Genomic DNA, 24,256 nt, shown 5'->3' on the forward strand with positions numbered 1-24,256 from the left:
GGTGAGAGGAGAGATTAATAACCGTAACCTCTTAATACTCTGACTTTTTAAATGAAGCCTATAATGGTTTGGCTGTAACTTTTTAGTTTTGCAAGGTAGTGTTGCTGATCCAATTTGAAACTCTATCAAAGGTTGCAATTGAGTAAGATAATGAAAAATTATGTTAAGACTAGCTGACCCGGCAGACTTCGTAGTCCCTCAATCGATAAATAAAAGACCTAAACTTTTATATAAAATAAACTTAAAACAAACAAAAGAAATCCGACACACATCAAACACATCAAAGGAAAAACAAAATTGTTATTTTTATTTAATTCCGAGCTTTTTCATATTTATCTTACCTTTTAAACTTTCTCTGGGCTTCCACAAATAATTCAAGACCAAAATTAGCCAAATCGGTCCAGCCGTTCTCGAGTTTTAGCGAAACTAATGAACAGCAATTCATTTTTATATATGAGTCGTCTATTATCAAAGGTGGCAATCTGTGCATTTGGACAAAACATTTTTATTGATATGTCAATACAGATTTATTTGAATATAATCGTCTCCTTCAAAGAATACGGTTCAAAACCTGCATTAAATAAAGGTTAATAGTTAACCTGTTATTTATCTAAGATGTCGTTCCGAAGAGTTTTGTGACTGCCAATGGAATACAAAGTCAATAATTCGTTTTTCTGATTTACCAATCATTGTCCAAAAGTCAGATTGCCGCCTTTGATAATAGTCGACTCATATATAGAAGATATTCTGCCTCAGAAAATGTTGGTTAAAAATACTTCGCCTAAAAATAATCATTAAATCCGGCACTGCCAATTGTTTTGTTCGCCTTTGTAGCAAAAACATAGGTGTAGTTCAAAATGAAGTATGAAGTTTTACAAGGGAGACATCATCTTGAAAATCACGTAACTTAAAATTAATTCGCTTTAAAACTAGTTTCGAGGTGAAATTTCTAGATTTACACACGCGTTCAGTAAAATCGATTTAGCGGTTCCCGCGGAGCTTTTAATACATTTTAGATCAGTGAAACTTGGCTTCGTAACTGTGTTGATAGCTCTTTTGGGAGCTCAAGTGTAATGGAGTTTAAATTGTAATTTTCAGTTTTGTTTCATCCTCTTGTGGTTAGGAAAGCTTCTGAGCCGGATTAGTAGTGTTTAAAATATCTATGTTAGATAATTTTAACCCAAACCGTCTAAATATTCGAATGAATTCACAGTAATAATTTCACGCAAAGCTTGAAAATATAGTAGATGTCATAAATTTTTTTTGTGCTTAGATAGGTCGACGAGCTCACAGCCCACCGGGTGTTAAGTGGTTACTGGAGCCCATAAACATCTAAAACGTAAATGCCGCCACCCACCTTGAGATATAAGTTCTAAGATCTCAGTATAGTTACAACGGCTGCCCCACCCTTCAAACCGAAACGCATTACTGCTCCACGGCAGAAATGGGCGGGGTGGTGGTATCTACCCGTGCGGACTCACAAGAGGTCCTACCACCAGTAATTACGCAAATTATAATTTTGCGGGTTTTGATTGCGTATTTCATTAGAAAAATTGGCACATACCCGCCGGCGGGATTCGAACACTGGTGCATCGCTAGATACGAATGCATGGGACGTCTTATCCTTTGGGCCAGGGGTCGGTAACCTGTGACTCTTTGGATATTTATAAAAATGCAGCTCTTCAGTTCCATACGCAAAAATTATTTATTTTATAATACAAAAAACATTTAAAAATTGTTCTGAATCGACTAACGCGGATTGGGTACCACTTCTATCTCTCAGTATATATTATAGATAGTATTCTTCAGCTATGAATTTGGTGAATTACTTTTTACATCAAAATAATTTGAAATAGTCCCACATAATATTTTATAGTTAATCGAAAAATAGCATTTTCAATTTGTATTACAATATTATTTCATTATATTTTTGAATACGAAGAAGAACCTGTGATTGTCAATCGGAGGTTTTGTTTCTTTGATCAACCGAAATCGTTTACATACGAATCCAAATATATTTTAGGTTTGAACATAACCATAAATAAGCATTTATTTTGTGTGCGCTTATCCTTTGACCTTTGCAACCACGCACCTGCCAATCGCAAAAGTTAGTCCCGCATCCACATTTAGCTGCTATTCAACAAATCTTGAGTTTTACCAATTACCATGTAAATTTCGTGAAGTTCGCGAAATAATTTAACGGGTTGTAGTCGTCGGTTTCAAAACAATTTATATGTTAATTCGTTCTCTCTTGTCTGTACGTATGAATTATCAACTCACTGTAAGCTAGAAAATTAATGGTATATGTTGACGAGTTGTCGGATTAATTGAGCTCGGATTGCGAGCTAGGTTTCTGTTAATTAGGAGGTTTAAAATTTGTAGGGATGAACAATAGGTTGTATCGTGTTACGAGCTAGGCCTCGGGATAAATGGAAACTCTTCACCGAAATACTTCTCGACTTTGAAACGTTTGTCGCTTCGTTTCGAATAGAACTGCCTTCATATATCGCCTGTGTCACGCTTTTATAGTAGTTTCGACGATCTCTACAATTAACCAGAACATTCTCGATAGAATTAAAGTATGCAAGAATGTTCTAAACACTTCTTGTCTATGTAGAAAACCTAGAACACCTTCGAAACAATTGGAACATTCGAGAATGTTCTGGACTCGTCTTTCTCGGGGCCATTGGAATATTCTCGATAAAATTTGGGTTTTCAAGATTATTAGTGTCGGTGGTATTCTATTAGTTACGTTTATAAAAATGATCACGGGCATCCTCCACGTTAGTAATAGGTTAATAGTGTAATTGTTTAATTTTATATCGTGAATAAAATTATTTCCTTACATTATAAGTTAGATTAGTTTTCTTTGTCGTGTTGTTTTGTCGTATAATTGTAAGAAACGTTGTTGTACTAATTTAGCACTGTCGTGCCGTTTTGTTGTGCGCACATAACATATGTTGCATGCCAGATTTTGTTTCTTTTTACTTGTGTTTTTATGTATCTTTTTAGCTTGTAATGTGTATTGTGAGCCTAATAAATAAATCATTCCCAGGCTTCATTGTATGGTTTTAATTCAACTACAAATTCATTACTATGACTTTAAGCTTTGAAATTTTGCTAATATTGTTGTACGCTTGTTAATTGAAGAGCACCTTGTAATGGTTATATTTATTATCAGAGTTACTTGCGGTATTCCGTATGTGAAGCCCGCGCGGGTGCTTACATAAAAGCATCCGGCCTATTTCTTTCGTGACGTAACCATGCATTCTAGTTTGAATTGTTACCGCTATAGCCGCTATACAATACGACTTCGATTCCTACTTAAGACTAGTATTTTCTTCGGTTTTCGTGAGTCTTAGTCGCCAGTCCAATATTGTACTCGTCACTAGTACTGACAATATCCAAATGACGACGAATAACAACTTAGTTGCCCGTAGTTTATGTATACTCTAAGGTTGCCCGTGACCCGAAAACTAAATTGAACCGAAATGTCGGAAAAATATAATTAATTACACTGATACTACTACTTTTGCGGTAGGCAGCGGCTTGGCTCTGCCCTTGGCATTGCTGAAGCCCATGGGCGACGGTAACCACTCACCATCAGGTGGGCCGTATGCTCGTCTGCCTACAAGGGCAATAAAAATAAAAATAATAATAATAATAAAACCCGAGATTAAAGATAAAAGTTATTTTAATTTTATTTAAGACTAAGTGGATTATGAGCTTGTTTAGGTATATAGAGAAAAAATGGCTTCTTTCTATCACTAATTATTCGGCTGCTCAATTGAGGATGTAAGAGGATTTCAGACAGAAATCATTACCACCATAACTCCCAATATTTATGGTACATAACACACAATCACAATTATTCAATTGAATTAAATTCAGCACGTGCACAGCAATCGAATGCTGAATGAGAATTTTGATTGACTCAGAAATTTCATACGTAATCGGTTTAGTCTAGAACACCGTTAAGGATGGTGGCTCTCAAAGTTCTGCCGTTAGTTAATACCACGGAATAGATAAATAAGGAATAGATAAAACCTTATTTATCTATTCCGTGGTTAATACTTAGCTAATCACTACTATGCTATATATGCTATTAATTTTGTTTAACATGTCATGAATCTTTTCTCTTGATGTTTAGATTAAAATCAGTTCGTAGCTACGAAGTGATCGTGTGTTTGTATTAACCCATAGACAGAGCCCACTGAGTTTCTCGCCGGATCTTCTCAGTGAGTCGCGTTTCCGATCCGGTGGTAGATTCTGCGAAGCACTGTTCTTGCTAGGGTCAGTGTTAACAACACACCCGGTTTGAGCCCCGTGATCCACACGTCAAGGAGAAGCTGAAATAGCCTCTCAAGTTTATCAGCATAGGTACGAAGAAGAAAAAAGTGCTTGTTTACATATTAAGTAGCATGGTTTAAAATTCCATTGTGTCACAAGCCGCAGGGGAATAAATCACTACAGTTTTCTGCTGCTAGACTTAGAATAAGAAAATAAATAAAATAACCGTATTTTTATATAACATGTTTTATCTCACCATGCTAATTTATGTCGTCGGTAAATACCTTTAACTTAGCAAACATTATTTCAATATTTCAGTGCATTGAATGACGTGAATCTGTGATACCAAATAACTCGTTTTCAAATTAAATTCTTGTTTGTCATTGAACGGTCGAATGACTACTTGAACGGTCGAAGGTCACTTGAACATCTTATATAAGAACTGATAAGAACGGTCAATTATTATTCGTTCTTTTTCGTCTTTTTGTATGTCTGTCTTTTCAGAAGTCAAAAAATGTACTGCCGTGCCGCTGGTCACGTACGCCCTCGTTCCATTTCTTTTCGAATTATTTTCAAATATCTGTCTTAGTCTGTCTATGTCTAGTCATTGTAGGTCTTATGTCCTGTCAAAGAGGTTGCACGCCACGACATCCATTATGTAGGTATTTTACAACACCAGCGCTTCCAGTTGTTTTCGTTTCAAGTAGGTAACAATTCTGTGAGGTCTGGTTTTTTTCGAGACTCAATCGTATTACATGGAACATACCAAGAGTGCGAAAAAAATATATATTTGTCCAGCCTATTTGTGATTGTTAATATTTGGTACTATTCAGTAAAGCGTAGAAACTGTAGCTTGCTCTTATGATCTGAAAAGTTAAATTAAATTTTCAATGATAAATACCAAACGGCGTTCACGTGTTGCCAATACAAAAAATGTATTTACATTAACTGAAGGGATAAACCAGAACAAGAAACATTCGTTTAGTAATATTCAACATGTCGTTGTTTATTCTTGTATTATGCATTCCAAAGAGACGTCAGCTACCCAGAGACGGCGGCTACCCTTATACGAGGTCGTTGAACTCGTGCGTCAGCTGATATTTTAGTTGTGTTACAATGACGAGAACGGTGGTATTCAAGTTATGGTGTCTATGGACTCCAAAATCAATCATGGTCGCAGTGCTGGATTGTCGATCTACATCAATTAGTTCAAAAAGTTCAAAAGTTAGACTCACAGATATGAAAGTCGCTAAGGTCATATGATTGAAGGAACCAGCTGTGAAGACCAGCGTTTTGGACGTTGTTAGACCTAGTAGGGCCACTTCTTTCTGTAGTTTATTCTGTGTGGATGTCCAGTTACTTTCAAAAGTACTGTAGCTTACTAGTTCGCTCTGTGTGAAGTAGAAAAAAAAAGGTTTTCGAAAAAGTTAATTAAAATTTTATTTAAACCTATAAAAGTTGTTGTTATTGTTACGCCGGTAAGAGTAACGCCATCTATCGCCGAATAGTCGAACGAATATTGAAGGATCTCGTAGCACCTAGAACGCTCGAGAAGTACAACGCCATCTATTGTCAGATAGCGGAAACACAATACTAGAAATGTGTGGAATATTCTCGATAATTCTAAGGATGTGGTATCGGCTATAAAAGCGTTGCAGAGATGGTATGCAGTTAGTTTGTAATCGGAACTACTTGAAGCGAAACAACGAACGGTTCACCTGAAGCGAAGCGGAAGAAGCGAATTGAGTGTTTTAAGTGTTCTAAGTTTTGAATACAGTTTTACAGTACTATTTGAATACAGTACTTTGGTGGAATTTTATGTATCCCGAACCCCATCGCGTAACATTATAAATTGTCTAAAACGTGTTTGATCAGAATCTGTGACGACCGACGAGAAAACCTGTCGTTCAAGGATGTCGGCAGCACTGTAGATCAATAACCATGCTTTAATATCATATTAAATTTTCGCAAAGTAAACATTGAAGTATTATAATTACTTAATATTGACGTTTATAAATATTTACCTTATCCCGGTAACGATGTTATTGAATCAGAAGAGTTCATTCGAAATGTGCTATTTTGTGTTGTTATCTACACTAATTACGACGGCTGGATGGATGAACATCGCTATTCATCAATTCAAATTTAAGAACATTCAGTTTTTTTTTTACTTACTTGAACCGTAACTTCATTGCTATGCCAATAGAATAGTAGCAGCTGTATTAGACACGCCAGCAAGAAGATGAAGCTTGATAATACTGTAGCGAAATCGTCTTCTATCTAAACACACACGAAATATAATTTCTGTAGTCTATAGTTGAGTGAGACGAAACGAAAGCACTTTCATGCATTTTTTTGCTTGCCTTTGTAGGCAGACGAACCTACATAGTCTGTCTAGCCCTCTGGAAATATTGTGGAGGGGATTCAGAGCCAAATGGTACAGGGAAAAAAATATCTCTGGACGAGCACTGTTGATGGAGGCTGCGGTTTCAGATAGTATCGATGAAATCTGTTCCGGTGGCGGGAGATGTGATAGTGATGATGGTTGTATAAGATACATTTTAATAACATAATCATTTGCCAGGAATTTGGACATTAAATTTTTTTAAGTCAAGAGACTGAAATGTTGGATACCTCTGCAATCTGAACGATGCAAACGCTAAGATTGATGGAGCTTACGAATAAATAAACAAACATCACCGGGGATATAAGCGAATTAAATTGTTTTTGGTACCTGAAAAAAAAATACTAGACTTTAGCAAGGTTAATATGTTTTTGAAGTGATCACACAAGAACGCGTATATCTTGATATTATACTTGCTTGATCAAATCCGTGTGAAATTTATGACATTTAATTATATTTTTATGAGTCCGCTCCGGGCTTCCATTTATCATCCTCGAGCATTGCAGTCGAGACATTTGCATCTGACCGGCGAAGAATATCATTATGGACACAACCAGAGTGTCCCAGCCCAAGACATAGAAGCTTACGACATGACCCAGTATAGTTTCGATTCCCATGGAAAAATAATACCCCGGTGGTTCTTCTGAGAATGGTGTATAGCCATCGAAAAGGTGATTGTAGGTAACAGTGCCGTTAACGTCGCTCTGATTATTTTGATATGGCTTACTAAAAACACCAATGTTTGCGATGAATGCTAGGGCCCAGAACGAATATGTAATTTTACGATTACGAGAGATGTAGCTCTGTATTGTTTTAATACTTTTTGGATCTTTCTTTGCTATTTGATCCCGTTCGGTTTTCGAAATAAAACTAACGAGATCCTGCCAGACGTTGTAGTCTTTTTGGAAGAAGCATGTCTTCACGATGCCCATGTGAAATGGCGCGTACTCTAAAATTAGCTGCAACGAGTCGATTTTAAATTTGATAATACATTTTAGGTACTGGCTGACGAAAAATAACACGATGACGTAGAAACAAGCGCGTTTCAAAAGCGTTATATTAGTCTTTGAATTCGGGTACCAAATTCCAGTTAAACTGAGCAGTCGTAGATGCGGACCGACTGAAGGGTGTCTAGAATCTTCTAGAAGTGAGAAAAGTGAAATTATATTTTTCTTTGAATTGAACACCATTGTACCTACAGCGAGCGTTTCCTTTGACAATTCGTTATGAAATATAAGGTAAAAATCAACGAGCTACGGGAATTAATTATGAAGGTGATTGCAATATTCCACCTGTAATTATATGATCGGAATAGCGTGGTGATTTAAAATTCGAACTAATAATTGGAAAGGGATTTATTACGTATGCATGTTGCGAAAATTAAATACCCAATACAAATTAATATTGATGTCATGAAATTGTATTTTGTTTTTAGGCATTTTGAAAAAGAAAAAGATTAAGTTTTTTTTCTAACATCTGACAGAAACATCCTAGATAGAAGTACCTACCCAAAAATAGTGTATGACATCAGTTAATTGGGAATTTGAAAAAAAAAAAAAAAAGATTTTTTTATTGTATTTTAAAACTTTATTAGTAATAATAGGGATATTTAATGCAAAAAACTTAAAAATGTTTTTTCTTCAATTATTTATAAAGAATTAAAAATTGATAGAATTTAAGAAAAATCACGTGACTTATAAACGCGCCATGATTGGTTACCATAGTTGTGACGTCATAATGTTATAGCTATTTATTAACAGTACAGCGTTTACGGCTAATACACGTGACTAGACAATAATATTGAAAATTTATTGCTAAAAAACAAGTTGTTAGTTGGTTACGATTCTATGTGTGATAAAGGATTTATTAAGGCAAAATCTGAATACGATGAATACGATGCCCCTGATCTCTTATCTCTTCTGAACTTTAACGTGCCGCTGACGTCGACAAGGGCTTCTAAGTTGATGGTGTTCAGGGTTCCCAGATTCTACACCAACCTTGGTAAGAACGCGCCTCTCAGCAGACTAGTTGGGGAATTAAATAATTTGCATAACAAGTATTCTCTGGACGTTTTTGCTGGCACTGTTGACAGTTTTAGACGAGAAGTCTACAGCCTTACTCAATGAGTTTTTTAAATTAAGTAATAGCGTATTTGGTAGTAAATGTGTAATAATATAAGGTCTTCATGTAATGTTATATATAGTTTTTCTTTGTTTTTTATATAATGAACCGCTTTTTTTTTATGCATGCAGTCGGTACCTGTAATTGTGTTAGCATTTAGTGTGAAATCAATGTATATGATACCTACCTGTAATGTTCTGTGCTGATGTATAACATGTTGGTACCCAATAAATAAAATAAATAAATCTGATAATATTAATCAAAATCAACACCAATATTTTCAACAGTATTGGCTGATACGGCATCAATGTTTAGTTCTTGAGGATTATAAATTTCCATATTTTGGTTGTGATAAGAAATACTTACGTCGAAATGATCTTCACAATGAAAAAAAAAAATCGATTTTGTTTTGGGATTATCACGGTGCACTGCTTGAAACCATTTATTTCGATATTTGTCATCTTGGGAAACATTTAAAAACATTTTTTCAGGAGTTGTCTATGTAGTTTTCATGCATAATGGTACAAAAGAAGAACGATAACTTTTGAGGTTCGACATTTTCTATATAAATATTTGAATATTTAACGATGATAACAAAATTAAATAGATCAAAACACTGTACTTATTACATATATTAAGTGTATAATCTATGATTACGAGTATTTCTATAATATGAACTGCAATGAGGGAAAACTAACATTATGACGTCACACGCGCTCGGGTTTGATCGGGAGCTGTCGGCGTGTCTTCGGTACTGGATTCAAAAATTAATTTTTATTTTGAAATAACTTTTGAATTATTGCGAAAAAAAAATAAAAAAAAATTGTTTTGTTATAAAACTAATATATGACCTTTCCATTTATCACAAAAAAAAATAATTTTCAAATACCCAATTGTGTTATCACGCTATTTAGTTTTAAACTTCCGTGTGCCTCGTTCATAAGTCATTCTAACATTAATTAATTATATTTATCTGTGTGTCACGTGCACATAAAATATAATACCTAAAGGTATAGAAATAAGATGACTAACTGTAATAACAGATTAACCTCAAAATAAGATAGTAATCTTTACACTTTCATCGTTTATGAATACTTAAAATAAACATAAAAGTGAATACTGACAAATAATCATAATGGAATTGTTCCTATTTCCGAAGTTTTAGTAAGAGTGTCGGCTGAATGCTAAGCCTGTCGTTATGTCCAGATAAGATCGAGAGCGGAAATTAAGAGGAAATTGTATTTGTTTCTTATACAGGGATGGCGTCGTAATAAAGACTACATCGTGCCTATCTAGCCGAGGGCGATGTATATATGAATCTATATAAAATTCTATTAACTTCAGTGTTGTTCTTTCGATTTTGTCTCTTTTTTAGGTTTATGTCGATAAATGATGAAGTGGTAGAGTAGGTAGTTCAAACTTCTGTAGTTTAATACCTCGGTGGCATAGGCTCAGTATTCTTTGGCGGAGGGAGGTTCACTTCATTCTAACATGGTCTGTGTGCTTAGTGTGAGTTTTTTAACGTTCTCGATAGCGTAAAAGTTAACTCAAATTGGTATGCAGTTGGAACAGCGCCCCTGGCGGCAAACGTAGGTAAACGTTAATACACTGCTTACTGCCTCTCACACGTAGGCGGAAAGCCTTTTTTATTTATGGTTAAGAATTTGGTGTATGCAATAAAGCAACGTGATCACGATAAAGTTTTGTATATTGTACAGCATCAAACATATGTAACTAAGATAAGTGTCAGGACTAAAAATTCCAGGCAGTGAATTTGTCACATTGTTTATTTTTTATATTAATATAATTGTAAATAGACATGCTTTAACAAAAACCGACTTCAAATAGAAAAAAAAAGATATTCCGAAACAAATTAATATACCTACACTAAAAACAATAATCATCGAAATCGGTTGGCGTGATATTGAGTTATTGAGTTATTCATCTATACGTCGCGCACGTACTTAATACAAATTTAAGACTTATATGGTTTTCTTATGGATATCATTATCAGGACTGGACTGAAATGGGACGACACGGGAAGCGTCAGCTTTCTAATAAAAAAAGAATCATCAAAATCGATTCAACCACTCAAAAGTTATGAGGTAACAAACCTAAAAAAAAATACAGTCGAATTGAGAACCTCCTCCTTTATTTGAAATCGGTTAAAAAGAGCTACTTAAATAGGAACCAATCATTCTTTGATTTTGCACCGTATACTTTTTCAGAGTACTTAGAACCGGAATGAAATCAAATTTATTAATATTAATATAATAATAAAATTAAATTGTAAAAAAGACATGGAATTATGTGATTTGAGAGAAGGTCTAGAATATAATTAAATTCATTGAGTTTCCTACAGATTTTTATTCCCAAGCCGAAGAGATAGACAATGTAAAAACAAGCAAATGCAAATTTTATTAATACTACATTAGACTATTACTTTATTTTGTCTTATCACTATTAGTTATATTTGACTATAATTTATTTTAGTTTAATTTTACTTTTTTTTAAAACTTCATTTCAGATTTAAATGACAAGACTGTATGAACTTAGTTCCGTTTGCTTGCTCAGGCAGAAATATCAAATAAAAAATGCGCTAGTGTAATGTGTAGAACAGATATGTCAATTCAAAATTTTGACGGTTAGAATTTTGAATTTTAATAAAACTTCGTTTCTGTTTGTGAAGAAATAGTCAAAAATTAATTAAATAACTCGTCCAATTGAGCGAATGTGATGCAGAAAAGGCGTTATTGTTTGAGTGGCGGTTGATTGTACTCGTGTGGATTGCTAGAAGTGTAATCTCATTTCATGATAAAGTTATAAAGTGCGTTGGAATTATGGTGAAAATAGAGAAGCGGCCCGTCGCTACGGGTTTTAAAGGCTCTGGTGGTGGAATAGTGCCGTCTAAATGCGGTTCTACACAAAACATGGCTGCGAACATCAAAGTTGTAGTGAGAGTACGTCCTTTGAACGAAAAAGAGTTGGATCTCAACAGTCGCGTTGTTGTAGACGTCGTAGATGACAAAATGTTAGTGTTTGACCCTAAGGAAGAGATCAGGCCATTCTTCTACCAGGGTGTACAGCAACCGAACAAAAACTTTTTAAAACGTGCTAATAAAGAGTTGAAGTTTGTTTTTGATAATGTTTGTGGTCAAGAAGCATCGAATAAGGACGTTTTTGAAACTACAACGAAAGATATGCTTGCGGCTCTGATGGAAGGCTACAATTGTTCAGTATTTGTGTATGGCGCTACTGGTGCAGGGAAGACATTCACTATGATCGGCAGTAATGAGCACCCTGGCATAACTTACCTGACCATGGAACATCTGTTCTATACTATTAATCAGTTTGAAAAGGAGAGGGAATTTGATATAGGAGTCTCTTATATTGAAGTAAGTTTTTAAAATACCACTTACAAAGTTATCAGTATTATCTTGTCTTGGCTATATACCAACTGTTGGTTGTTCTTTGGAATGTTAGTGAGCCCCATTTTTTTTTTAAAAGTCTTTTTATTTACTTTATGTTTTCTTCCTTTACTTTTTATTTATCAAAATGGAAATTGTGCTCTTTTGTTGTAAAGGCACAATTTAAATATAAATTAAAATGAATAATCACTAAATTGTCTAGTTAAAATGTTAACTTCTTAAATATTGTATTATAACTGATTTTTAATTAAGTTTGAAGCATAATTACTTGGATTTTAGGTATACAATGAAAATGTATATGATCTCCTTAAACCTTCAAAAACTCCCTTGCAACTTCGAGAGGACTCAAAGTATGGTGTTATGGTTGCCGGTCTGACACTGAACAATATTAAAACAGCTAGGGAACTCCTTAACATGCTTGAAAATGGAAACAAGAACAGGACCCAGCATCCTACAGATGCAAATGCTGAGAGTTCAAGAAGTCATGCTGTTTTTCAGGTGAGCATTAGTAACATGTTAGAAAATGTGGGCTGGTAAATTTGTGTATAACTCAATTATATATAATTTTTTTCAATTTCACAGTGTGAATGTAAATTTGTATTTTTAATATTTCTCATTTTATTACTAGGTATATGTAAAAATGAGATACAAAACTAGCAGTCAACTACGTCTTGTTAAGCTATCAATGATTGATTTGGCTGGAAGTGAGCGAGCTTCTGCTACAGGTTGCGTGGGAGAGAGGTTTAAAGAAGGTGCCAATATCAACAAGAGTTTGCTATCGTTAGGCAATTGTATTAATAAACTAGCTGATGGAAGCAACTACATTCCGTACAGGTAGATTATAATTAATTGTTTAAACTCAAAATTGTACTCTTATTATTACTCATGTCATTAGAGTCAGTTGGCCAAAATTAGGCCAAAAACTTACAATAATAAAAGAAGCCCAAAATACACTGTAATGCACTGAATCCCCTATTTTTGTTCAACATAGTTAAGTTTAAATAATAATTTTTTTAGAGACTCAAAATTAACTCGGTTGCTAAAGGACAGCCTAGGTGGTAACTGTAAAACGGTGATGATAGCAAATGTATCTCCGTCAAGTGTCAGTTACGAAGATACATACAATACTCTCAAGTATGCAGCTAGAGCTAATAAGATTCAGCTCAGTATTAAGAAGGTAAATATTGATTACCCTATATCAGGATTCACTTCATATTTGATGAAGTCCATATTATGTTTTATAAGAAGAATTGAAGTCGTCGTAGCCTAAAGGATAAGACTCTCAGTGCATTTGTATGAAGCGATGTGACTGTACCAATGTTCGAATCTGCAGGCATGTACCAACTTTTCTAATGAAATATGTACTTAACAAATGTTCATGACTGATTGCCACAATTGAGGAATAACATAGTGTAATAAAAATCAAACCCACAAAATTATAATTTGCATAATAACTGGTGGTAGGACGTCTTATTAGTCTACACAAGTAGGTACCACTACCCTGCCTATTTCTGCCGTGAAGCAGTTATGCGTTTCGGCTTAAAGGCTACTGCTGCTTCACGTATTGTACTATATAACTATGTAGATGTTGGTATTTAGATTGTTGAATTCAATGGGCTCTGCTAACCATTTAACACCAGGTGGGCAGTGAGCTCGTCCACACATCTATTGATTCCACCTAACGTTCTTGGACCGTTTCAGATCCTAAATTTATTCTTATCTAGAATATATCTTTGATCAAACTTTAAAATAATAATGTGTTATTGTTCATTACTTTTGATATGTTATCCATATCTTTTAGAAATTCTAACGTCCGTTATTCTCCTAGCTATCCTACAGCGTCTTGTATAGCCGTAGCCATAATTCACAAGTGTTTTAAAAAGTATTTTTCTTTTTTAACCAGAACATTGTTGACGGTGACATGCGCTTGTCACAATATGTGAAGATTAATGAAGAATTGAAAAAGAAAGTAAAAGAGTTGGAAGCCAAGCTGTCTTTGTCTAGCGTTAAAAATGTGTCAAAAGAACCTGACATGGTGAAGGAGAAAGGTAAAAATGAGAAATATTTTATTTGATTTGTCATTACTTGTTAACTTTCGTTAATTCATTTACATTACATTTGTCATTACTTGTTAACTTTCGTTAATTCGTTTTTATTTACCAATAATCGATTCTAGTGTTTTGACAACACTATGTAAAGTGGTAGTAGTATGTTGTGCAATTTATGGTATGTGACACGGTTCAGGCTATGTAATATTTTGGGCTCAGGCAACTAAGATTTTATCAAATATCAGACCAAATAGTTGCATTCACATTCTGTTGAATGTGAGCGTAAGTAATCACCTAACACCAGATAGGCTTCAAGCTCTTCATATAAGCTAAATTAATAAAAAATAACAGATTGTGGCATGTTTATTTTTATAATTTAATTTGTTTATATTAAAAATATAGCGATAAAGGAATGGCGGCGTCGCATCATTGACTGCGATTCTGTTCATGCTTCATTGGAGACCGAATTATTGAACTTGATGTCGAGACAACGGGTGCTGGCCTTGCGACAGCGTTTACGGACCAGAGCATTCTCGCATGTCGCCGATCTAGCGCATCGATCCTCCTACGAGGCAATGGAACAGGTAAAAACAAATTATATTAATTTTGGATTTGAAATCTGAGTTGGATACAATATCATTAACATCATATAATTTGGGAAACTGGAATGGGCCATAGAATTTCTCAAATCCTAAACCTAAATGACATTTTGAAAAAGAAGCCCAAAGTAATAATGTTCTTTTTAAAAATTTGTTAAAATTTTCAATTATAGTTATATTGTAAGCACTTAACTAGACTTATGCTGGTATTCCTAAGGTATTACCGTTTTGATTCAGCTTGAATACAAATTTATTAATTCAGGTTTGCAATGAAGATATACCGAGGCAAGAAAGAGCAGCTGAAAGCTACATAAAACAAACGGTGCACTTAGATTCTCAGATAATGTCGACTTGGACTAAATGGGATGACAGTCGCAAGAGACTACATGTAGTATGCAATCAAGCTGTATCTGACTTCACTGAATTAGCTGATTTTGTGGAAAACATACATTTAAAGAGTGAACTTAGACATATAAAGGCTAGAGATAACCTCAGATACAAATTATTGTCCATTGAAAATGAAGAAATCAATGCCTTCACTGAATATATGAGCGAAATGCCAAGCATGCTTAAGAAATTATATCTAACATTAAAAGGCTATGACAAAGCACCCCCAGCTTTGACTGCTGAATATATAGAAATAATGAAAAAAGCGAAATTAGCTAAGGCCATCACATGGTCTGACAAAGACAGTGAAATCGATTCTAATTTCAAATTCATATCGAGCCTAGATATACAGAAGCCAACAACCGCCATAGACTACGACAAGAAGGATGAAGGCAACATGACCATAGACATAATGACAGACAGTGATGATTTGACCGACATTGAAAACAGAGAGCCGATTAAAGTTCTTAAACGTAAAGGGACGCCAATTAAACTGCCAAATAATGAAACCATATTAATTAATGACTCCTTTGAAAGTTTGGATGCGACCAGAAATCTTAACTCAGCCAAGAAAATCAAAAGGGAGAAAGAATTTGACATTGCTCCTGATATTGAAAACTACAACGTAGTAGATCCTAACGATTTGAATTCTACCTTTGTGTTGGCGGGTAAAATGGACGCATTGAGGAAACCAATCAAGACCGAATCAAAAGTGGAAGTACAACCAGTCAAGAGAGGACTCGTGGATAGGACTAATACTATACAAAGGACAATTAACTTCGGTGATAAGGGTGAGATGACAAGTTTTTTTATGAGTTACGACTCTGCGAACATCTGTTGTTCGCAAGTATCCGCAAGAACTGTTGCACGCTGCGTTTCGAGATAAATAAATGTTCCACCAGAGTACAACTTAAAACTATATTTATCACTTAGAACACTCACAGAACACTTTAAAATTCTTAATTCACTTCTTCCGCTTCGCTTCGGGTGATCCGTTCACTGTTTCGCTCCGAGTAGTTCCGATTACTAAATCACTCGTGCCATCTCTGCAACGCTTTTATAGTCGATACGACATCCCTAGATTTATTGAAAACATTCCTCACAAGTCGAGTATTTTCGATGTGCGTTTCCGCTATCTGACAAGAGATGGCGTTGTACATCTCGAGCGTTCTAGTTGTTACTAGATCCTTTGATATTCGTTTCGGCTATTCGGCGATAGATGGCGTTACTCTTACCGACGTAACAGTACTATAAGACTTTTTCTTGATATTTATTTTAGCATTGTTTTTGAATTATGTATATTTAATGAATCTAATATTTTTACGAGTTACAAAGTTATTATGAATTCTATTTTAAAACGTGGACTAGTAAAAACAGAGTAAAATGGTAATGTCTGTCAGCAGCTAAGCTAGTGAAACCCGTAGTGGGTAAAGCGATACCGTTCCGGCGGCCCGGCCCGCAGCCCGGCGCGCCGCGGGGGCCCGGCTTCGGGTCCAGCCTGTCCCGCGACGGAACTCCGCTGCAGAGGAACGTGCAAGGTAAATGTTAAAATAAATGACGAAGATTTCGGTCATTGTGTTTAACCTGGCTAGTACGGCTAGGTTAATTTCTATAAAATGATAGTATAGTTTTTGTTGGTGGTAAGACCTCTTGTGAGTCCGCGTGTGTAGGTACCACCACCCTACCTATTTCTGCCGTGAAACTGTAATGCGTTTCGGTTTGAAGGGTGGGGCAGCCGTTGTAACTATACTGAGACCTTAGAACTTATCTCAAGGTGGGTGGCGCATTTACGCTGTAGATGTCTATGGGCTCCAGTAACCACTTAACACCAGATGGGCTGTGAGCTCGTCCAACCATCTAAGCAATAAAAAAAATAAAATTATATGTTAATATCAGGAACATTTCATTAGTTAAATTTTAATTTTTATTTAAACATTTTATTAATTTTTTTTTTATATACTTTGTGGATAGACCTAATAAAAATACAAGCAAATCAACTCACTATAGGAGTAGTAAAATGTTTTACATGACCGTCTCTCACATAATGAACACACCCTTAAAATACTATTAATGAATTAAGATACTCTTTTGAATTCTAATGCTCGTTTGAAAGCTTACGAAACTGTTTGACGCGACTGAACGTAAAATCTAACGACAACTAACCATTTGTTTTTCATGTTTGTGTTGTTCTGTGCCGTCCTGTGTCCTGTGCCGTCTTGTGTCCTCCCGTGCCCTGTGCCGTCGTGTGCCCTGTGCCGTCGTGTGTCCTGTGCCGTCGTGTGTCCTGTGCCGTCGTGTGCCGTCGACTAACAAACTAACAGACGCGTCTCGTACAAAGACGAATGTCACTCAAAAGTCAGTTGGTTTCAAAGCCGTCCGCGCGAGGGAGCGCGTGCAGAACCACCCCTACTCCAGGCCGCCCGCCCTCGCCGCCAGGAAGTGAACGGAGCACCACGGTATAATGAAGACGTTGTACTGTGTATGTGTTGTATGTTAATTGTGTAATTACTAAACTGCCTTCACACGTTGAGTTTTTGAGTCGAATCATATAGATAACCATATATGGGCAGTTCTTATAATACGCTTTTATTAGCTTCAGACGTATGTATGTATGTTTGTAACGGAATCTTTGAACATGATTTTGACCCCCTTCAAAACGTCGGATTAACTCGAAATTTGGTATACTTATTAAGGACCGATGACAATTCAATATTTAAAAATAAAATTGAAAAAAAATTAAAAAAATTAAAATTCAACTAAAAAATGAAAAAGATTTTTTTCTATTTTTTAGTTGAATTTTCTATAAAGGCGTATTTTGTTAGTTTTTTTAAACTATTATTTATTTCTCAAGAACTTACCTCAAAACATTTTGCAAGGGAATTACTCGAAAACAAAGCGATGACTCTTAAAAGGTGAGTTAGTAGTAAACGATTGTAAACGAATTCGTTGATGGTACTGAGACGGTGACCTATCCCGAATGTTGATGCTGAAACTTTTACAATGCAATCCAGTGGATTCGGACAAACATACATTAATTATTATTTATATTCGATATTCGATTTGTATTCGACGATAACTATTCGATTTGTAATATTAATTTTGTTACGGAAGTGATAAAAACAATTTTGTTACCGGATCAACCAGCTCGCACCAACCACTCACCTTCAGGTGGGCCGTATGCTCGTCTGCCTACACGAGCAATAAAAAAAAACGTATATACGTAATAAGAGGATTATCACGTCGCGCCGCTTTGTCGAAGTAGGCGCCTGCCCTGCCCTCGCGACTGGACCCTCCCACTGCCTCGCGACGAGGGCAGCGGTACATTCTCGGGTAGTCTCCGTGGCACATCCTATCTCCAGTAAATTGAGAAGCTCCCTTCGTTTCAGCTCTGAACACCAATCATTTTGATCAACAAATATTAAATCTTGTATACTTTAACGCTTTTTTTTTATGAAAAAGTGACTTAAAACAACGTTATTCATTTTCACACTAAATATTAATTTAATGGAGAAAGTTTGTTGTACTCAAAATACGCTTCGATACTTAGTTTTATCAAGGTCGTGTTTTGAGACGATAAGAAAACCGAAATTTCATTTGTTATTCCAAAGCAAAACTTATCATTTTGAGTAATTTTGAATAATATACAATCGAACAAAACTTTGAGGTCTATAAACTCTTACTCATAATGTGTTTAAGAGCTTTATAAACCCGTTGTAATAATCATGACAAAAAGCGTTATCTGTCTTCTAATAGGCTAATAATCTTCTAGTACTATAAATAAAACTTAATAATTATTTGTATATTGGTTTGTCCTCTATGTGTTGCAAAAATATTCATGTGATTGCAACGAAACTTGGAAAATTACTGTTGTGTTTCCTTCACAGTACCATCAACTGATAACAGGTGGTGACCTGGGAATACTTTCAAGAAATCAGTTTTTTATAGAAATCAGCGGTAGGCGTGACCGAGATTCGGTAGTTTTTCATTTAAATGTATAAAATCATACGGATAATTCGACCCGGTCAATACTCATAGAACGAGTTTACAAAGCTCGGATATCTAATAATGAATAAGACCGTTAAATTGAAGTGCCGACCGCTCGTGTGACGCTTCCCGCTAGGTTAACGCACGGTCGTTGACCTCGAGCGTCAGCTGATCGCAGGAATATTATATTACCGTCTCAGGATTATCAGTACTGTCATAGCATTCTCGTTCTTGTGAGCGGTTTCCTTGCGCCCCGTAAACACGTTTGGACGTGTACCCCAGTTTAATTTACGCGATGTCTGATTTTGTCGTTACTTGACGCCCATGTCGTATCTTGTAACTATACTTGAGACCTTAGAACTTATTTCTCAAGAATATCTCAAGGTGGGATGTCTATGGGCTCCAGTAACCACTTAACACCAGGTGGGCTGTGAGCTCGTTCACCCATATAAGCAAATAAAAAAAAAATGCAAAATTGGACATCCACTTTGTGTCAAGTTTGTCTCAAAGAATCGAAGACCGAGAACTAAAAATAAAACTGTTTTTGTATGTCACTGAAAATAATACAACATACTTAATTATCCATTATTGTTAGTTATAAAATAAAACTTTTTTTTTTAAATATTATATTGTAATTTTTATGATGGCTTTAAACTTTATAATTCAGAGTTTCAATAATTTGTAAACTTGTTTTTTTAACGCGGCAACAACGTGTTTCGTAGAGTTATTTTTTGATAAAAAAAATACGATTGTGTAAGTGTGTTGCAAGATAAAAGAATCACTTTCTTACATCTAACTGTCAAACCATTCAGAAAAGTATGAAGAGTATATTTATGACCGTGGAATGAATTTAATACTCAAACGTTTTTCCTATTATAGAGATGCGAAATACACAGAAATAAATAAATAAAGCATTTTATTGCAGTTGCTCATTAATGCAACGTAACCTTTATTTATCAGTGTTCACGAGTCATATTTTGTCAGTAATATCTGTTGACAGCTTGTCAGCAATACCAGTCTCTAGTTTGTCAGCAATATATATTGACAGCTTGTCAGCAATATTGGTCTCTAGTTTGTCAAAAATAGCAATTTGACACTAAGATTTCCAACATTCACTGGAAAGCTAATCTACGTGGCCTATAATATTCTTACTAGTTGAACTGCAAGCATCTTAATACATACATATATCATACTCAGTTTGTAGCGTTTACTAGCGTTATTTGATATCTTTTATCTTGTATACAAGCAAACTTCTGTGTTATTGAATACTTTCTTTATAATTTCAATGTATTTTTATTCAATATTTGTATGTACCTTACTTATATTCTAGAAAAGTCTAGTGTAACGCGCCACTAATATGAATTGATTAACAATAACTTGCACTAAGGAACGAAGTAGATATATTTTTCTATGTTAGTATAGTTGTGCACTAAAGTGCCAGTTTTGACAGTTTTGTGTGTGTTTATTAACTATATTGAATAAAATGACTGAAGTGTATTAAGTATGTTTTATAATAAGAATATAATTTATGCAAGTTTTTGATATGAGATTGTGTATGTAATTCGTGTGAAAGTATTAAATTTTGTAAATATTTGTTTTGGTATTTTGCTTTATTAGTAAAAGTCATCCAAGTTGCGATCCATTAACGGTGCTTTTAGGAACCATAAGCACCGGTCACCGTCCTCGTCGAACCCGTCGCTTGCGACGAAGGGTTCGACGAGCGAATTAACCCACAGACACAGCCCACTGAGTTTCTCGCCGGATCTTCTCAGTGGGTCGCGTTTCCGATCCGGTGGTAGATTCTGCGAAGCACTGCTCTTGCTAGGGCCAGTGTTAGCAACACTACGGTTTGAGCCCCGTGAGCTCACCTGCACACGTTAGGGCGAAGGTGAAATATCCTCTCAAGGCTCAAGGCATAGGTAGGGAAAAAAATCCAAGTTCTGTCATGAAATAGTTTATTATTTGTTGAAACTAGTCATTCACGTTTTGAATGAAATAGTACATACCGTAATAAAAAAAAAAACTTTTCTGAGGTGCCAACAATTATTGCCAGTCAATCGGATACACCACGTGTGAAAGCATCGACTACAACTACGGAATAGATAAATCTATTGATAAATCTATTCCGTGATAAGAACGATTGTTTTTTTTACATTTAAAACTTTTTGAAGAGCCTTGTTACTTACCCGAGGCTACGTATGAGACTCGAAGTTCGCGAGCATCCTTTGCAAGTGCAATTTAATTTTTGAAAATCCTAAGAAAGGCCCAGCAAAAACTCTGTCCTTTAGGCCCTGGCTTTAAATGACATTGACACTATTGTTCAAAACGAAACACAAATTAATTAATTCTGCGATGTCTGGTTTAGTCTCGCGAGAAAGCATGTTAATCTATTTTGCAAAAATACTGCACCACATATATGTATACCGGTGTTATCGTACGCAAAGCATCTTGAGCAATAGGACACGAAAGCAAAATCTCATACTGAATTGGATAATGCTTTGAGATAAATTCTCCTCGGCAAGCCTGGGATTAGTAAAAAATCAAGGGAATAATGTAATGATTAGATAGTGGGAAGCTTTATTGTGTTACATTAACGTAGATTATATGATGATAATAATAATTAGCTCTTAGACTAGAAAAGTACTTGTTATCGCTGAGCCCCCAAACTCGGCATCTCCGGTGGACTGTGAACTCTCTAACTGCCCTACTTTTGTTGAGAAAAGCAAAGGATAAATTACCCTTAGTACCTTCCGTGCTTGATGATAGAATTCTTAAACAAGTTTAATCGTCCTATAAATTTTTGTCTAGATTTTCCAATGCAAGTTCTATCATAGCTAAAGAGAGTTAGACGTCAAACCGGTGGTAAAATTTTAACCCGATCAAACTTTTCGACCCCGAAAGGTTTGTGAAAATAAAATCAATATGTATCGGTGCCTTTTAAAGCGAAATATTCAATTTAAGATTTTTCATTTTCTATATTTGCCGCTTGAAGCAGGTCACATACGACGTGCATACGTTTTAATTAAATTTACTTAATTCATCTCCGGGTACGGCGCTGTGAGAGTGTCGTATCTAATTACGGCCAGGACAAATTGAAGGCTTTGAAATGCACCCCTCATGCACTTGTGCTCTCGTAGTGCAGGGAGGAATGTATTCTGAGTGTTTACGGAATACCCTAGTTTTATTTACGTCGCTTATACTGGTTTCATAGACACTATTGGTTGGATGAATTATATGTACTAGTGGTGGCCCGGTAGTCGAAATTCGACTATAATTAATCGAAATTATAAGTTTGTAAACTATTAAGATTCTATTTTCAAAGACTATTATACTCCTATAATCACGAATTTCGCCAAGACTACACTATAGACAAATATTAATAAAGACAAACAATATTTGATCTATTCTCAATTTGACAACAGACGTTAAGAACAAAAGTTTGTAAATAAATAGTATGCGTGTGTGCGTCAAATACATGGTAATGTGTGTAATGTTTTCTTTATTGATTTATTGTAGCTTTTATGCATTATTTAAAAAAATATTAGCATTGTGCACTTCTTCTCTATATTCTCTATAAGTGTGGAAAATTTCATACTCCTCCGTCCGCGCAATTTTCGTAAAGGGTACAACATTTTTGCTTCACGTATTAATCTATATATTAATACGTGAAGCAAAAACTTTGTATCCCTTTTGGAGGAGTATGAAATTTACCTTTCCTTTTGTTCTTGACGTCTGTTGTCAAATTGAGATTAAATATTGTTTGTCTTTGCTAATATTTTTATAGTGTAGGTACTCTTGGCGAAATTTGAGATTATAGAAGTATAAAATACAATCATAATAGTGTACAAACTTACAATTCCAATTAATTATAGTCGAATTTCGACTACTGTGGGACCTCTAGTATATAGATTATTATAGATGTGTTTATATCACGCAAAGATATTTAAGTTCCGAGAAATAGGATCGTCGGTCTACCAAGCAATAAAAATCCGTCGGAGGAAGATCGTCACTTGGTCTTTTGCCTATACGTTTTTATTGTGTAACAGATTTATCGCGGTGATTTATTACAAGGTCAAAATTTGGTGTCATAGATTTACTGGAGCTCATAGACATCTACAACGTAAATGCGCCATTCACCTTGAGATATAAGTTATTAGATCTCAGTATAGTTATAACGGCTGCCCTACCTTTCAAACTGAAACGCGTTACTGCTTCACGGCAGAAATAAGCGTTGTGGTATCTACCCGCGCGGACTCACAAGAGGTCTTACCATCAGTAAAAAATATTTGTACTTAGTATTTGGTGTTTATTTTTAGTAGAAACAACGGTAATAGTGAGCCTGAGTATTAAGTTTTAAAAGTACATAATTTATTTCTTGTGTGAATTTAAAAACCATTTTAATTTAAGTAACATAAGCATATTGATATACCTAAAACAATTAGAACGAGAATTTTTTTCAACATTTATTCATATAAAACTATTCGATAAAACGATTATTTCATAAGTAATCTTGAAGGAGACAACCGCGCGATTATAGTCAAAGTATCTATTTGATAGTGTTCTATTCAATTATCTTTCGAGATCCTATCTTTGAGTCTCGTCACTAGAATGCTAGACGTTTTAATACAAGAATAATGTTCCCTCTCTAAGCTAAAGACTACAATGTAGATAAACACTTAACTGTAGTATTGTGTACTGTGTTATTGTACGTCAACGGAAAATACATTATCTATATATTAATATCTGTTATTATAGAAGTATGATAGTCTTTGACAATAGAACCTTAATAATGTTCAAACTTATAATTTCAATTAATTATAATCGAATTTCGACTACAGAGTGACCACTAGTATACAAGAAATACGTAAGCATAAAATTATAAAAATACATTAAAAAAATGTGAAAATATCGAATGTTCACGAAAATAGTCCCCGTTGTTTACTGAATGAGGTATCCTGTTTTGCTTTAGAATGAGTTTGTGAAGTGGTCGAGTAG

General features: G+C 35.1%; 2 protein-coding genes and 1 long non-coding RNA gene across 4 annotated transcripts in view; 1 reads left to right on the plus strand and 2 right to left on the minus strand.

The window, feature by feature from the left end:
• Positions 1-20,855, plus strand: part of LOC101746241 (kinesin-like protein KIF18A) — a 46,421-nt gene extending 25,566 nt beyond the window's left edge. Inside the window, exons 2-10 of one of the 2 annotated variants that reach the window (XM_012689166.4) lie at positions 11,343-12,210; positions 12,523-12,741; positions 12,872-13,077; positions 13,261-13,420; positions 14,147-14,291; positions 14,694-14,875; positions 15,153-16,068; positions 16,681-16,815; positions 17,599-20,855. In XM_012689166.4, the coding sequence (XP_012544620.2) occupies positions 11,656-12,210; positions 12,523-12,741; positions 12,872-13,077; positions 13,261-13,420; positions 14,147-14,291; positions 14,694-14,875; positions 15,153-16,068; positions 16,681-16,815; positions 17,599-17,720 (2,640 nt within the window). In that variant the 5' untranslated portion in view covers positions 11,343-11,655 and the 3' untranslated portion in view covers positions 17,721-20,855. The remainder of the gene's footprint in view (positions 1-11,342; positions 12,211-12,522; positions 12,742-12,871; positions 13,078-13,260; positions 13,421-14,146; positions 14,292-14,693; positions 14,876-15,152; positions 16,069-16,680; positions 16,816-17,598) is intronic. The other variant, XM_012689167.4, reaches the window with a different exon arrangement.
• Positions 5,103-7,884, minus strand: Or-36 (olfactory receptor 36). Its single transcript, NM_001173421.1, has 5 exons — positions 7,112-7,884; positions 6,925-7,024; positions 6,466-6,570; positions 5,526-5,681; positions 5,103-5,156 (listed from the first exon to the last, which is right to left on the minus strand). The coding sequence occupies exons 1-5, from the start codon at positions 7,882-7,884 to the stop codon at positions 5,103-5,105; spliced, it is 1,188 nt and encodes a 395-aa protein (NP_001166892.1).
• On the minus strand, positions 8,259-11,279 carry LOC134201006 (uncharacterized). The gene is made up of 2 exons (XR_009976152.1): positions 9,182-11,279; positions 8,259-8,718 (listed from the first exon to the last, which is right to left on the minus strand). It is a non-coding gene; the product is annotated as an uncharacterized LOC134201006 (long non-coding RNA).
• Positions 20,856-24,256: the final 3,401 nt, after the last annotated feature.

The sequence above is a fragment of the Bombyx mori genome, chromosome 22, assembly GCF_030269925.1.
Source record: "Bombyx mori chromosome 22, ASM3026992v2".
Classification (NCBI taxonomy): domain Eukaryota; kingdom Metazoa; phylum Arthropoda; class Insecta; order Lepidoptera; family Bombycidae; genus Bombyx; species Bombyx mori.

Coding starts and splice junctions, on each gene's coding strand:
- Or-36 (NM_001173421.1), bottom strand. CDS start 7,884: ATGGTGTTCAATTCAAAGAAAAATATAATTTCACTTTTCTCACTTCTA. Junction 6,571..6,924: donor GCATCGTTCAGATTGCAGAG/GTATCCAACATT, acceptor GTGTGTGTTTAG/ATAGAAGACGATTTCGCTAC. Junction 5,682..6,465: donor GCAATGAAGTTACGGTTCAA/GTAAGTAAAAAA, acceptor TACTTCACACAG/AGCGAACTAGTAAGCTACAG.